This window comes from Esox lucius, chromosome 20 (assembly GCF_011004845.1).
Source record: "Esox lucius isolate fEsoLuc1 chromosome 20, fEsoLuc1.pri, whole genome shotgun sequence".
Taxonomy (NCBI): domain Eukaryota; kingdom Metazoa; phylum Chordata; class Actinopteri; order Esociformes; family Esocidae; genus Esox; species Esox lucius.
Genome location: NC_047588.1, coordinates 17211932 through 17225489, shown reverse-complemented (window position 1 = coordinate 17225489; position 13558 = coordinate 17211932). Strand labels below are relative to the sequence as shown.

The window sequence follows — 13558 nt, the reverse complement described above, 5'->3', positions numbered from 1 at the left end:
TGAACCTTCTTAAACGAGGGCCAGAGAGGACGGGGGAAGGAGGAGGTCAGGAGATGTATTGGAGAAAACCCCCTTGGGACGATTTAATACGGGGTCCTGACCTTGTCCTACATTGTGATTGGTTCCCCTGTGAATTGGGACAGTGGAGACATATGTAGGCTGGGTGCAGGGGAGCGTGTGTGTTTGTTTGTGTGTCTGTGTGTGGGGTGGGGGTCAGTAGGAAGCACCCCTCCTCCCCTTTAAAGGGTCTTTGGGGAGAATCCATTGATTCATGTCTGAGTGAATGTTTCCCTTTTGGAATCACCAGGGATGATTTCTGGTCAATATTTGTGATGTATTTAGTCCATTAAATGTGTTCATATTCTGCCAGTGTTTTGTATACATTTTAATTGGGTTTACACGTAGCTTGCTGTGTTATTCATTTGAAATGAATCATTTATTTCATTCAAACACTGCAGAGAATGTGATGTAAACTAGAAATCACGTAGTGTCGTATGGAATTGGGTTTTCTAGGCAGTATTTGCTAGGTTTCAAATGAAAGAAACATCAAGAACAAGACGTCATGATTTTAGCTTCAGATGGAGCTTTGCAGTGATGTTGGGTTATAAGTGGCCATTTAGTTACAAGTTTGGGTCACAGTGGCCATTTAGGTACAAGTGGAAAGCATTTTAGCTGAGAAACATTCTAAAATGTTGATGGAGAGCACACCCTGAAAATGCCTATTTTTGGCCCTGTGTTCCCTCTGATGTGTGCGAAACCTCAAGGTTGAAAATAGGAACCATGGAAAAGCACCCCACCAAAGCAAACCATTTCTCTGACAAAGGTCTTTCTGTATTTTTAGGCAGCAAAATGTCTAATGTTGGCAGATACATTGGAAATAGTAAAGTAGAGGAATATGTCAAGTTTCGTAATGTCATCTGTTTTCAGTGTGTTTGTGTGTTTGTGCACTTAAGTTACTCTGAGAACAAAGACAACCCTGTGTAATGGCCCAGAACACTCAAACACTTTAAAGGCAGTTTCATATGGACGTAACAACATTTACAGGACTGGCAAAACACAGACCCACAAACTGCCTCTGATATCCCTTCAACATTCCCCTATTCTAGGAAAACATTTACCAGGAAGTGTAGCCCATCTCACCATGTTGAGATAATGCAGTTAAAGAGAGGAAGAGGAAGTGAGAGGGGCTGTGTTGACAGTCTATTTCACAAGTTCATTTCATAGTAGTGTCAGAAAGCTTGCCCCGATAACCCTGTCCAGAACAGCACCTGTCACAGCCCCTCCTGCTTTTCTGGCATTCACAGTGTAGTTCCCATTCTTATCAATGGCACATAAGGGTACGTTGCTGTGTGTCTAGGAAACATTGAATGTCTGGGTTGACTGACGACTTTGTTTCTGCATTCCAGCCTGCAATGTCACCATCCACAACCGCTGCCGAGACACACTGGCCAACTGTGCCAAGATGAAACAACGGGTAAGTACAGGACTGGAGGAAATAAAGGAAGAGGTGTGCCTCCTTTCTTAGTAAGTCTAAACGTGTGTCCTCCCTGTGCTTCGCAGCAACAGAAGCTGGCCCTGGTGAGGAACAGCTCTGCGCTGCAAAACGTGGCTCTAAGGACCAAAAGTGAGTTACTCTTCTCCTCCACAATTTCTGAGCCTTTTCCCCCAATTCTGTTCTTGGAAATTAGGGATTTTGTCTGGATGTGATTGGGGGTAGTGCTGCCATCTGTTGGTGGGTCTATGTCACTGCAGTATGGATGCGTACCGTGTGATCATACATTTATTTGGAGTGACCGAGTTGCATTAACCCCCCCCCCCAGCTCCTATGATGAAGGAGCGGCCCAGCTCCGCCATCTATCCGTCTGAGAGCATCCGTCAGTCCCTGCTGGGCGGCCGCCGGGTCCGCTCCGGCCTCTCCCTGTCCAAGAGTGTCTCCACCCAGAACATCGCAGGGTGGGTAGGAGTCTGGTACAGGCCACTGTATATCACAGGGTTTTTAACACAGAGCCGGGGACTGATTCTGTCCTGCTATCTTCTACAACAACGCGTTGACAGGAATCTGAACGATGACTCGCCACTGGGGCTGCGCAGGATCCTGTCCCAGTCCACGGACTCTCTGAACTTCCGGAACAGAGCCATGTCCATGGAGTCCCTGAACGACGAGGGCGAGGTGTACTACGCAGCCATGTTGGAGGAGCTGGAGCGGGAGGGGAAGGACTTCGAGGCCGACTCGTGGAGCCGGGCTGTAGACCCCTCCTACCTGCAGATGCACCGCAAAGACGTCATCAAGAGACAAGACGTCATTTATGGTGAATACGCCTCCCTTCCTGTTTCTATGCTCCCTAGTGGTGGGTGGGATGCCCTGTTTCTATGCTCCCTAGTGGCGGGTGGGATGCCCTGTTTCTATGCTCCCTAGTGGTGGGTGGGATGCCCTGTTTCTATGCTTCCTAGTGGCGGGTGGGATGCCCTGTTTCTATGTTCCCTAGTGGTGGGTGGGATGCCCTGTTTCTATGTTCCCTAGTGGCGGGTGGGATGCCCTGTTTCTATGTTCCCTAGTGGTGGGTGGGATGCCCTGTTTCTGTGCTCCCACGTGGATGCCCTGTTTGTCCCTAACCACCTGCCTGGTTCTCCTCAGAGCTGATCCAGACGGAGTTCCACCACGTGCGGACCCTGCGGATCATGGACGGGGTGTTCCGCCAGGGCATGCTGGACGAGGTGCTGCTGGAGCCGGGCGTGGTGCACGCTGTCTTCCCCTACCTGGATCAGCTGATGGCCCTGCACACACGCTTCCTCTCCCAGCTGATGACACAACGCACCCACAGCCTGGCGCCCGGGAGCAGCACCAACTTCACCATCAACCAGCTGGGGGACATTCTCACAGAACAGGTTGGGCACGCAGCGGGGCTTGCAAACACACGCCACACACTTGCCATACACACACACCATACACACACACGCCATACACACCATACACACACACACCATACAGACACACCATACACACACACACCATACAGAAACACCATACACACACACACCATACAGACACACCATACACACACACACACCATACAGAAACACCATACACACGCACACCATACACACACACACCATAAACACACACGCCATACACACCATACACACACACACCATACACACCATACAGACACACCATACACACACACACCATACAGAAACACCATACACATGCACACCATACACACACACACCATAAACACACACGCCATACACACCATACACACACACACCATACACACCATACACACACACGCCATACACACCATACACACACACACCATACAGACACACCATACACACACACACCATACAGAAACATCATACACACGCACACCATACACACACATGCCATACACACACACCATACACAGACAACATACAGACACACCATACACACACACACACCATACACAAACACAAACTCAGAGGTTAGAGGTCAGGAAAGACACACACACATGCACGATGTGAACGTGTGATACACACCGGCTCAGTCAGCTCAAGGCCATTCTGTGTGTTCAGTTCTCCGGCCAGTGTGCAGATGAGATGAGGAAGGCCTACGCTGAGTTCTGCAGCCGCCATCCCAAGGCCGTCAAACTGTACAAGGAACTGCTGGCCAGGGACAAGAGGTTTCAGCACTTCATACGGGTAAGACGGTGAACTGTGTGTAATGTGTGTTTTGGTGGAATGTGAGTGAGCTCAGCGGCCGGTGTCAGGAGGTGCCAGCTGGAGGGTGATTTGCATGCCTTAGCTAGGAGGACTGGGATGGATATAGATAACACTGGAGGTTCAGCCCCGAAACAACTGTCCTGTTGTAAATCCTCTGTTCACCACAGACAGATAAAGTTAGTTCTGCTTCATTACCAAACTTATCTTGTAGTCACAAGGACAAGCTCTGATGTGATCTCTTTGCTGACGTCTGTATTGCCCAAAGTTAGATTTCCTTCTGTTCTTCAGGTTGTACAGTATTAAATCTATAAATATATTACGGTATTAAACATCTCTTAAAAAATAATATATGGTATTAAACATCTATAAATATATAAATTATGGTATTAAACATATAAACATATGAGATACGATATTAAACATCTATAAACACATGAGATACGATATTAAACATCTATAAACATATGAGATACGGTATTAAACATGTCATCCATCCCATCATCAGAGGGTAAGCCGGGGACCGCTGCTGCGTCGCCATGGCGTCCAGGAGTGTATCCTGCTGGTAACTCAGCGCATCACCAAATACCCCGTCCTCATCCAGCGCATCCTTGACAACACCAAGGGTAAGACCTGACCCCAGAGAAGCCACTGTGGCTCCAGTAGTGTCACAGCAGAAAGAGAACTGAACCCCCCCCCCTCAACCAACCAACAGGCAGTGAAGAAGAGGCCCAGTCTCTAGCCCAGGCCCTGTCCCTGATCCGGGGCCTGTTGAGCTCTGTGGACCAGCAGGTGGCAGATCTGGAGCGAACCCAGAGGCTGCAGGAGATCCAGGCCAGACTGGACCCACGGGCCCAGGCTGCAGTCAGGGGAGGAGGGGTGTTCAGGGGAGGGGAGCTGCTACGCCGGACGCTCCTTCACGAGGGCACTCTGCTGTGGAAGACTCAAGGGTCTAGACTCAAAGGTAAGCAGGGCGTGTTCGTGTGAGGGAGACGAGTGTTGTCTGTTGTCACATGCGGTTGTGGTGTTAGTGAGTAGTGTCGTGACAGTTCAGATTTTACGCTGCCAAGGTTTTAACTTCTATTCCTTCCCAACTGTACAGGTGACGCCACTAGTCCTTAGTACTATACAAGGAATAGTTGTTGCCTTGATGTAGCCTAGGGAATGCAAGGTTGCATACAGACATAGATCCAGGAGGTATTCATAGAATGTCGGTTGCCCAGACAACCTGGTGAATGCTCGCACATGACAGCTGGGGCATGTTAATATTGGTGGTTTCACTAACTCGGCTCTCCCAGTAAGGAATAGAGTCCTGTTCACCTCTATAATACAAGGAGCAGGAGCCCCACTGCTGCTATAAGTACGTTGCCCCAAAAGGGAGACATCTTCTAATGGTTTCTGCTAGGCCCAAGGCCTTGTCTACCGCACATACAGTGGATATAAAAAGTCACACCCCTGTTAAAATCCCAGGTTTTCTTGATGTAAAAGAATGACACAAAGAAAAATCATGTCAGAACTTTTTCCACTTTTAATGTGACCTTTTTATGTGACCTATAATTTGATATTTACCTCCCAAGAACCTGGGATTTTATCAGGGGTGTGTAGACTTTTTATATCCACTGTAGATGGAGATTTGGAGCCTTGTTCAGCCGACATTCCATTCATTACAATGTGCCTGGATACAGAGAAGGGAAAGACATTGACCATGGAAGACGTTGCTGTTGTCATACATAGTGCGTTAGGTAAACAGAATAACAGGAACTCTGAAGGACTAAATACTGAAATAAATGTTCATTAGAAAAATACATTTCCCACAATACTCTGAGAGTGACTTCTAGAGTGTTGAGGGTATTATTTAATTATGTTCCACTTTTAAATAAGAAAACAAGCATGATTAAAATGTTTAAATCCCTCCTGTCCTAATATATATACAGTGGGGAGAACAAGTATTTGATACAATGCCGATTTTGCAGGTTTTCCTACTTACAAAGCATGTAGAGGTCTGTAATTGTTATCATAGGTACACTTCAACTGTGAGAGACGGAATCTAAAAACAAATCCAGAAAATCACATTATTGTATTAACTGCACCTGTTTGAACTCGTTACCTGTATAAAAGACACCTGTCCACACACTCAATCAAACAGACACCAACTCTCCACAATGTCCAAGACCAGAGAGCTGTATAAGGACATCAGGGATAAAATTGTAGACCTGCACAAGGCTGGGATGGGCTACAGGACAATAGGCAAGCAGCTTGGTGAGAAAGCAACAACTGTTGGCGCAATTATTAGAAAATGGAAGTTCAAGATGACGGTCAGTGTCCTTCGGTCTGTGGCTTCATGCAAAATCTCACCTCGTGGGGCATCAGTGATCATGAGGGAGGTGTCAGCCCAGAACCTGGTCAATGAGCTGAAGAGAGCTGGGACCACAGTCTCAAAGAAAACCATTAGTAACACACTACGCCGTCATGGATTAAAATCCTACAGCGCACGCAAGGTCCCCCTGCTCAAGCCAGCGCATGTCCAGGCCTGTCTGAAGTTTGCCAATGAACATCTGGATGATCCAGAGGAGGAATGGGAGAAGGTCATGTGGTCTGATGAGACAAAAATTTAGCTTTTTGGTCTAAACTCCACTCGCCGTGTTTGGAGGAAGAAGGATGAGTACAACCCCAAGAACACCATCCCTACGTTGAAGCATGGAGGTGGAAACATCATTCTTTGGGGATGCTTTTCTGCAAAAGGGACAGGATGACTGCACCGTATTGAGGGGAGGATGGATGGGGCCATGTATCACGAGATCTTGGCCAACAACCTTCTTCCCTCAGTAAGAGCATTGAAGATGGGTCGTGGCTGGGTCTTCCAGCATGACAACGACCCCAAACACACAGCCAGGGCAACTAAGGAGTGGCTCCGTAAGAAGCATCTCAAGGTCCTGATGTGGCCAAGCCAGTCTCCAGACCTGAACCCAATAGAAAATCTTTGGAGGGAGCTGAAAGTCCGTATTGCCCAGCGACTGTCCTGAAACCTGAAGGATCTGGAGAAGGTCTGTATGGAGGAGTGGGCCAAAATCCCTGCTGCAGTGTGTGCAAACATGGTCAAGAACTACAGGAAACGTATGATCTCTGTAATTGCAAAAAAGGATTCTGTTCCAAATATTAAGTTCTGCTTTTCTGATGTATCAAATACTTATGTCCTGCAATAAAATGCTAATTAATTACTTAAAAATCATACAATGAGATCAGACTTCCACATGCTTTGTAGAAGTGGGAAAACCTGCAAAATCTGCAGTGTATCAAATACTTGTTCTCCCCACTGTATAAACCTCAATCAAAATTAAACATTTGAATTAGGAGGTGTTTTACTGGTTTGTGTCTTGAAATCGGTCATAAAAAATGCGTGGCATGTGTGATATATTTAGTCATGCCCATCCATTCTAATCTGTAATTGTGGAAGCTCCTAAATAACGTGGTGCCTTGTGGGATTCCACTTCCCTCATGGAGGCTGCATCGTCACACTCCCTGTAAGGAGCCACTGGAGGGTGTAATTAGCCTCTATACCCTCTGTCACGTTCACTCCCTCAGCTTTGGGACACAGGTAGAAAGACAGAGGATGTTTGTACATGGAGTGGAATAGCTCTCTCCTATGTACATTATAATTCCATTCCCTTTTTAGATCCGAAGCTGCTCTTATTGGCTGTTACAAATTATACTGATAGATACCTGTGATATTAGTAGCTCAAAACATTTAAACCCACCCTCGTTCTAACTTTGGACCAACCAGGACCGGCCCTGTCTCCTTAATTAGCATGCCAACAGTGGGATGCGGGGTGCTATCTGAATTATTTTAAATGACAAGTCTCATTCCTGAGCAGTGTTGGGGTCTGTACAGCCTATGTGAAACAGTGTTTCCCTCTTTAATAGTGGTTCCCTCTGTGTGCATGTAGATGTGCAGGTCCTGTTGATGACAGACATCCTGGTGTTCTTGCAGGAGAAGGACCAGAAGTATGTCTTCCCCTGCTTGGTGAGTCTGCCCTTCTCCATTAGTTAGGCAGCAGCTACTCTTCCTTAATCCTTCTGTCATCTTTTCCTTCAGCTGCTCTATTACTTCTCTCTCTGCTGTTCCACATGACTTCATAAACTCTTACTAACACTATTGGTTCCATTACCACTACTATCATTACTACCTCTAATGTCATCAGTTTTACTACTAAAGTCATCAATTAAGCACTGTTACTACCATTAGCTGTATGAGTAGCAACAACTACAACAGTAATACCAATAATTTAATCATAATTACAATATTAATAGTTTCTCTGTCTCTCAGGATAAGCCAGCAGTGTTGTCTCTGAAGAACCTGATTGTGAGGGACATAGCCAATCAGGAGCGAGGGATGTTCCTGATCAGTGACTCCACCCCCGCGGACATGTATGAGCTGCACGGTGCCTCGCGGGATGACAGGAACAACTGGATGAGACTCATACAGCAGACTGTCAGCAGGTCTGACGCCCTGACATGCTCACTGGGCTCATTCAGAGCTTTGCCAATGTTACACGTTGTGGAGAATTCCCTGTTAACGTTCACAGGATCATAGCGGACCTTCTCTTTGCATTCTCCTTAACACTACCAAGCATGGCCTCCTTACCCCCTCTCTCCCTGTCTGTTTTCAGCTGTCCATCCAGAGAGGACTTCCCTTTAATAGAGACCGAGGACAAGGCATTACTGCGTAGACTCAGAGGTACAACCTCTTCTCTCCACCCTGGTCTTTCTCTAGCCGTCCCCTTCTACACGTGTCCGTTCGTTTCCCCATCATAGACTACATCTGCATCATATGGAACACTGTGTTACCTTAAGAAGGAACTTACCGACATGAATGTCTTTTTCTGCACCTGCCACTAGCTGACATCCAGCAGAAGGACAGGGAGGTCCTGGAGCTTCTCCAGGAGAGGGTGACTCTGTTCTCTGACCTGGCTGAGATCACAGGTGGGGGTCAGGATGTCACGCCCCCCACCAACTCCAGGAACATATTCCGGGCCGACACCCCCTACTCAGCCCAGGCTGAACAGCTGCTCACAGAAGCCGTATCAGAGGGTAAGGGAATAAGGAATTGACCTTTATTTAAATGAATGATCTAAGGACAGTTTGACTTTTCACCACCCAATCTCAAGGTTGGTGTCCAGTTAGGTCCGTCTCAGCAAGTGCTTGTTGGTTAGGGTTAATGTTGTTTTACAGAGCGGGTTGATTCTGCCTAACACAGAGCTAAGTGCAGTAGAGAGATCTAAAATGGCCACCATTATAAGAGTATCAGCTATTCACTACCCATCAGTCTGGAAGCAGTCAAAGATATCCAACCTGCTGTGTCCTGCTGCAGTGACTGGGTGCATAGTACACTGTAGTATCAGTGCTTCTGGTTGTGTCTCTAGTTGGTCATTAACTCTCCTTCCCTCCCTCTATCAGTTGACAGGCTGAGTGAGTTGCTGCTGGGCTCCAACATAGAGCTCCCAAAGTCCAACGGGACCAATGTTGACCAGAACCACAAAGGGGAGCCAGTGAGCAGTGAGTGTTTTTCTTCTTCCGACAGCTTTGAGGAGGTTGCCACTACGCTGTCTCAGCTCTCCCTTCCATTCACTTTCCCCCTTGTCTCCTTCTGTCCTACTCATTAACAGATGGAGATTCAATGTCCATCAACGGGACTGATGAAATCAATGGAAGCCCTGCATCCAAGGTGAGAGAGGGAGAGTGCACCTTGGGGCTGGAAAACACAAGCCGCAGCTTTGACTCTAATACATTGTCTTTGTGGGTGTTTTTATGCTTTCAGGACAGAAACGGTAACCAGCTACAGGACAGACCCCTAAATGAGGAGGTGTGTCAGAGGCTGGTGAACATCAGTGCTCAGCTCCACGCTCTACAGGTGAGAGGCCATGACACCCTGGAATGCTTTTCTTTTACCTTCGTCGAACCAAGTCGGTCTCATTGAGATTTACAGACACCTGACAAAACAGGTTTAAATAACGAAAAATTGCAGCATAACCCAGAAAGGAAACCAGTTTGAAAACATACATGTACACTTTGAGCAGCAAAAAGGTTTGGGAGAATGTTGTGCAACTAGAGGTCAAACATTGATAGCCCCACTCATTTACTGTGACATATTTGACCTATAAGTCATTTAGAGGTAAGATGCTGTAGTCTAGACTGTTTGAAGCTTGTTCCAAGTCAGAAGGGCAGAGAAGTGGAGAGCCTGATGAGTCATTTGAGTGCAGGATGTTTTATTTCTCTGCTGGACAGTTTAGTTACACAATTAAAATAGTATTAAAATGCCAATGGAAAAAAAACATATTTACCAATGATTTAATCAGTTATGAGTGACAGCTTTAGAATTTGTAACAAATCTTAGAGCCAACACGGTATCTAACATACTCTATGAAAACAAAGTATTTAACATACTTTATGAAGCACAGTATCCAACATACTCTATGAAAACACAGTATCTAACAAACTCTATGAAAACACAGTATCCAACATACTCTATGAAAACACAGTATCTAACAAACTCTATGAAAACACAGTATCCAACATACTCTATGAAAACACAGTATCTAACAAACTCTATGAAAACACAGTATCCAACATACTCTATGAAGACACAGTATCTAACATACTCTATGAAGACACAGTATCTAACATTCTCTATGAAGACACGGGATCAAAAACATACAAGATCAACATAATCAAATACAGACATGAAAGAAGCAGTAATAAGCTTCTTTCTTGCTTCAAAAGACAAACAAAACGTATTGCAAAAGTAAATGTTTGGGTCTTTGTCTACACCCCAGCCCCACCCTAGTCAAAACTTACCCTGTCTCTCCTCTCTCTGTCTCCTCTCTCCCAGGCTGCTGTAATTCTTCAGGACTCTGTCCTCGAGCTCCGCCTCTGTGAGGGAGCTGGCCCTGCCTCCTCGGGCTCCTCCACCCCCACTCCTCCACACTCTGTCCCCAGGCTGTCCCGTTCCATGTCACGTGATACTGGTCTGGATGCCGGCACTGTGGGGGCCGCAGGGGACATGAACATGCTCCAGAGGCAGTTCGGCCTGCTGCAGGAGGAGGTGGTGAGGCTGCGCCCCTTCGAGGCCAGACTGAGGGAGAGCGAGAGGGCCCGGGCTCAGATGGAGCAGCAGCTCAGGGAGCTGCAGGGAAGGAGAGGCAGTCGAGGGAGCAGAGGCAGCAGTGGAGACATTGTGGTGGACGTTATAGCCATAGAAAAGGTGAGCAGCTGACAGGAGATAGCCACTCAACAGACATATCAAAGAGAAAAGAAGAAAATACTTGAAATATGAAACCCTGGGTCAACAGTCCTTCAGACAGCATGTAGTGTACCTTGGAGTGTTGCAGAGTTGGTTGTCCTTCTTGAGGTTTCTCCACTATCTGCAGATAAACTATCAAGCTCCTGTTAGTGTGGCCATTCTTGGTCACCTCCCTGATCAATACCCTTCTTGCCCAGTTACTTCATTTTTGTGGACAGCTCTCTCTAGAGTACTGACTTGGTTCCTAAATTCTGATAGCAATGATGCAGAGAAGTATTGATAGGTCTGTGTGTGATGTAGAGGGTGATCTGGATGAAGTAGTGGTTGATCTGTGGGATGAGGTAGTGGTTGATCTTTGGGTGAGATAGTGGTTGATCTGTAGGTGAGGTAGTGGTTGATCTGTGGGGTGAGGTAGTGTTTGGTCTGTGCGTGAGGTAGTGGTTGGTCTTTAGGTGAGGTAGTGGTTAGTCTGTAGATCTATGGTTACATAACATCTATTCCATTACTAGGTTCCTGCTAAAATAAGAGGAAGTTGTGATGGTGAGCCTGGCCCTGTCGCCCCATTGGCCTGCCAGGAACCTGTGGACCAACTGGATGGTGTACAGGAAGGCAGTGAAGAGGAGGAGTCTGAGGAAGAGGCGGATGTAGTGAGGATTTCACCACGTTCCGACAGTCCGAGAGGTGAGTCATTGAGCTACTGTCGATCACCCATAGCGGTAATGTCTGTTCCTGTTTAGATGCTTAATGTAGTGTTATATGTCGGTCTTTCCAACCTTGAATGCAAGTTCAAAAGTTGGATGTCCCAACTGACTGGATTCCAATAAGAGTTACAAACCAGCATAATTTTACTTCCAGGCCAGATATAGCATGGAAAACATGGTCTTTAGGCCCCTGTATTAGGTTAAAATTATTGGCCCTAAAAATAAGACATATATATATATAGTATTATGTTAAAGACTATTTATTTGATATTATATTTGCTTTTAAGAACTGAAAAGATGTCCATAGGACAGAAAATGAATGAATATTATGACTATTTCTGAACGCCTTGAATGTTGCCATGGGTGTTAACCATACTTTTCACTCAAACTGTAAGGCGCTCTTCCCTGGCAATATGCAGGTAAGACTTCACATTGAGCAGTTAACTGAACAATGTTCAAGTGTCTAAAACAGACCTGGGCAAGAAAAGGCACCTGGGCCGGATCCGGCCTGTTGAGTCATTCTATCCGGCCAGCGATATATATCCAACATTTTTTAAACATGAATAAAATAAAAATACTGGTCTGCAGGTTACTTTATTTATGCTGCGTATTTATTTTATCCCTTATTGAAAGACCAGTGGCACTCCCAGTAATAAATACAGCAGTATCATACTCTCTGTTTAAAATACTTTTAAGTTGACACAAGCTATTTGCGTTGTTATGATACGTAGGGACCAGCACCACAATCCACGTGTGGAAGTTATCATTTGTTCAGACTATACCCAACTGATGGCTCGCGATCCCTGGAAATGAGCCTGTCTAAGAAACGTTGATAACGAAAGCAGGGTATTTAAAAAAGTCACAGAGTACAATTTGAAGAGGCACTTCCAGAGCAGTGCGGCCAAATATAAAAAACTGTCACCCGATGCTAAAATTCAACAAGCCCAAGCACAGATGCAGCCTCACTGATGAACATCTTGCAGCAGTACCGTACACTGCTTCAACAGTACCGCACACTGCTTCAACAGAACCGCACACTGCTTCAACAGAAATGACTCCTGACTTCACTTCACTTGTCAACGCCCACACGAGGCTCTCCTGTTCATATTGAGTGAGTGGCCCTAAAAGTTGATTTCTTGGGTCTGGGCTGCTGGAGTAGCTGTCGATAAAAGCATGTAGTACAAAAAATATACTGTATGAAGTTAGATAACAGCAATTATATCAACATTTGCATTGAATGAAAATCTTCTAAAGTGATTTCATAGTCTTATGGCTGCCCCTAATAACTGTTGTTAACAATATACCTTATGTAATATAGCTTACTCTGTTTAGTTGAAAGTTACAGTAACTCACGAAAGTGAATACACCCCTCACATTTTTGTAAATATTTGATTATATCTTTTTATGTGACAACACTGAAGAAATTACACTTTGCTACAATGTAAAGTAGTGATTGTACAGCTTGTATAACATTGTAAATTTGCTGTCCCCTCAAAATAACACAACACACAGCCATTAATGTCTAAAACACTGGCAAAAAAAAGTGAGTACACCCCTAAGTGAAAATGTAGAAATTGTGCCCAAATTGTCAATATTTTGTGTGGCCACCATCATTTTCCAGCACTGCCTTAAGCCTCTTGGGCATGGAGTTCACCAGAGCTTCACAGGTTGCCACTGGAGTCATCTTCCAGTCCTCCATGACGATATCACAGAGCTGGTGGATGTTAGAGACCTTGCACTCCTCTACCTTCCGTTTGAGGATGCCCCACAGATGCTCAATAGGGTTTAGGTCTGGAGACATGCTTAGCCAGTCCATCACCTTTACCCTCAGCTTCTTTAGCAAGGCAGTGTTCGTTTT

General features: G+C 45.8%; 1 protein-coding gene across 3 annotated transcripts in view; it reads left to right on the top strand.

The window, feature by feature from the left end:
• Window positions 1–13558, top strand: part of arhgef2 (rho/rac guanine nucleotide exchange factor (GEF) 2) — a 63881-nt gene that overhangs the window by 45955 nt on the left and 4368 nt on the right. For all 3 annotated transcript variants that reach the window (XM_010885123.5, XM_010885125.4, XM_010885124.5), the window contains 17 exons: window positions 1407–1474; window positions 1561–1624; window positions 1821–1953; window positions 2056–2309; window positions 2636–2886; window positions 3559–3684; window positions 4211–4328; window positions 4418–4666; window positions 7647–7723; window positions 8027–8199; window positions 8370–8437; window positions 8599–8790; window positions 9157–9255; window positions 9366–9424; window positions 9518–9610; window positions 10589–10960; window positions 11509–11680. In XM_010885123.5, the coding sequence (XP_010883425.2) occupies window positions 1407–1474; window positions 1561–1624; window positions 1821–1953; window positions 2056–2309; window positions 2636–2886; window positions 3559–3684; window positions 4211–4328; window positions 4418–4666; window positions 7647–7723; window positions 8027–8199; window positions 8370–8437; window positions 8599–8790; window positions 9157–9255; window positions 9366–9424; window positions 9518–9610; window positions 10589–10960; window positions 11509–11680 (2568 nt within the window). The remainder of the gene's footprint in view (window positions 1–1406; window positions 1475–1560; window positions 1625–1820; window positions 1954–2055; window positions 2310–2635; window positions 2887–3558; window positions 3685–4210; window positions 4329–4417; window positions 4667–7646; window positions 7724–8026; window positions 8200–8369; window positions 8438–8598; window positions 8791–9156; window positions 9256–9365; window positions 9425–9517; window positions 9611–10588; window positions 10961–11508; window positions 11681–13558) is intronic.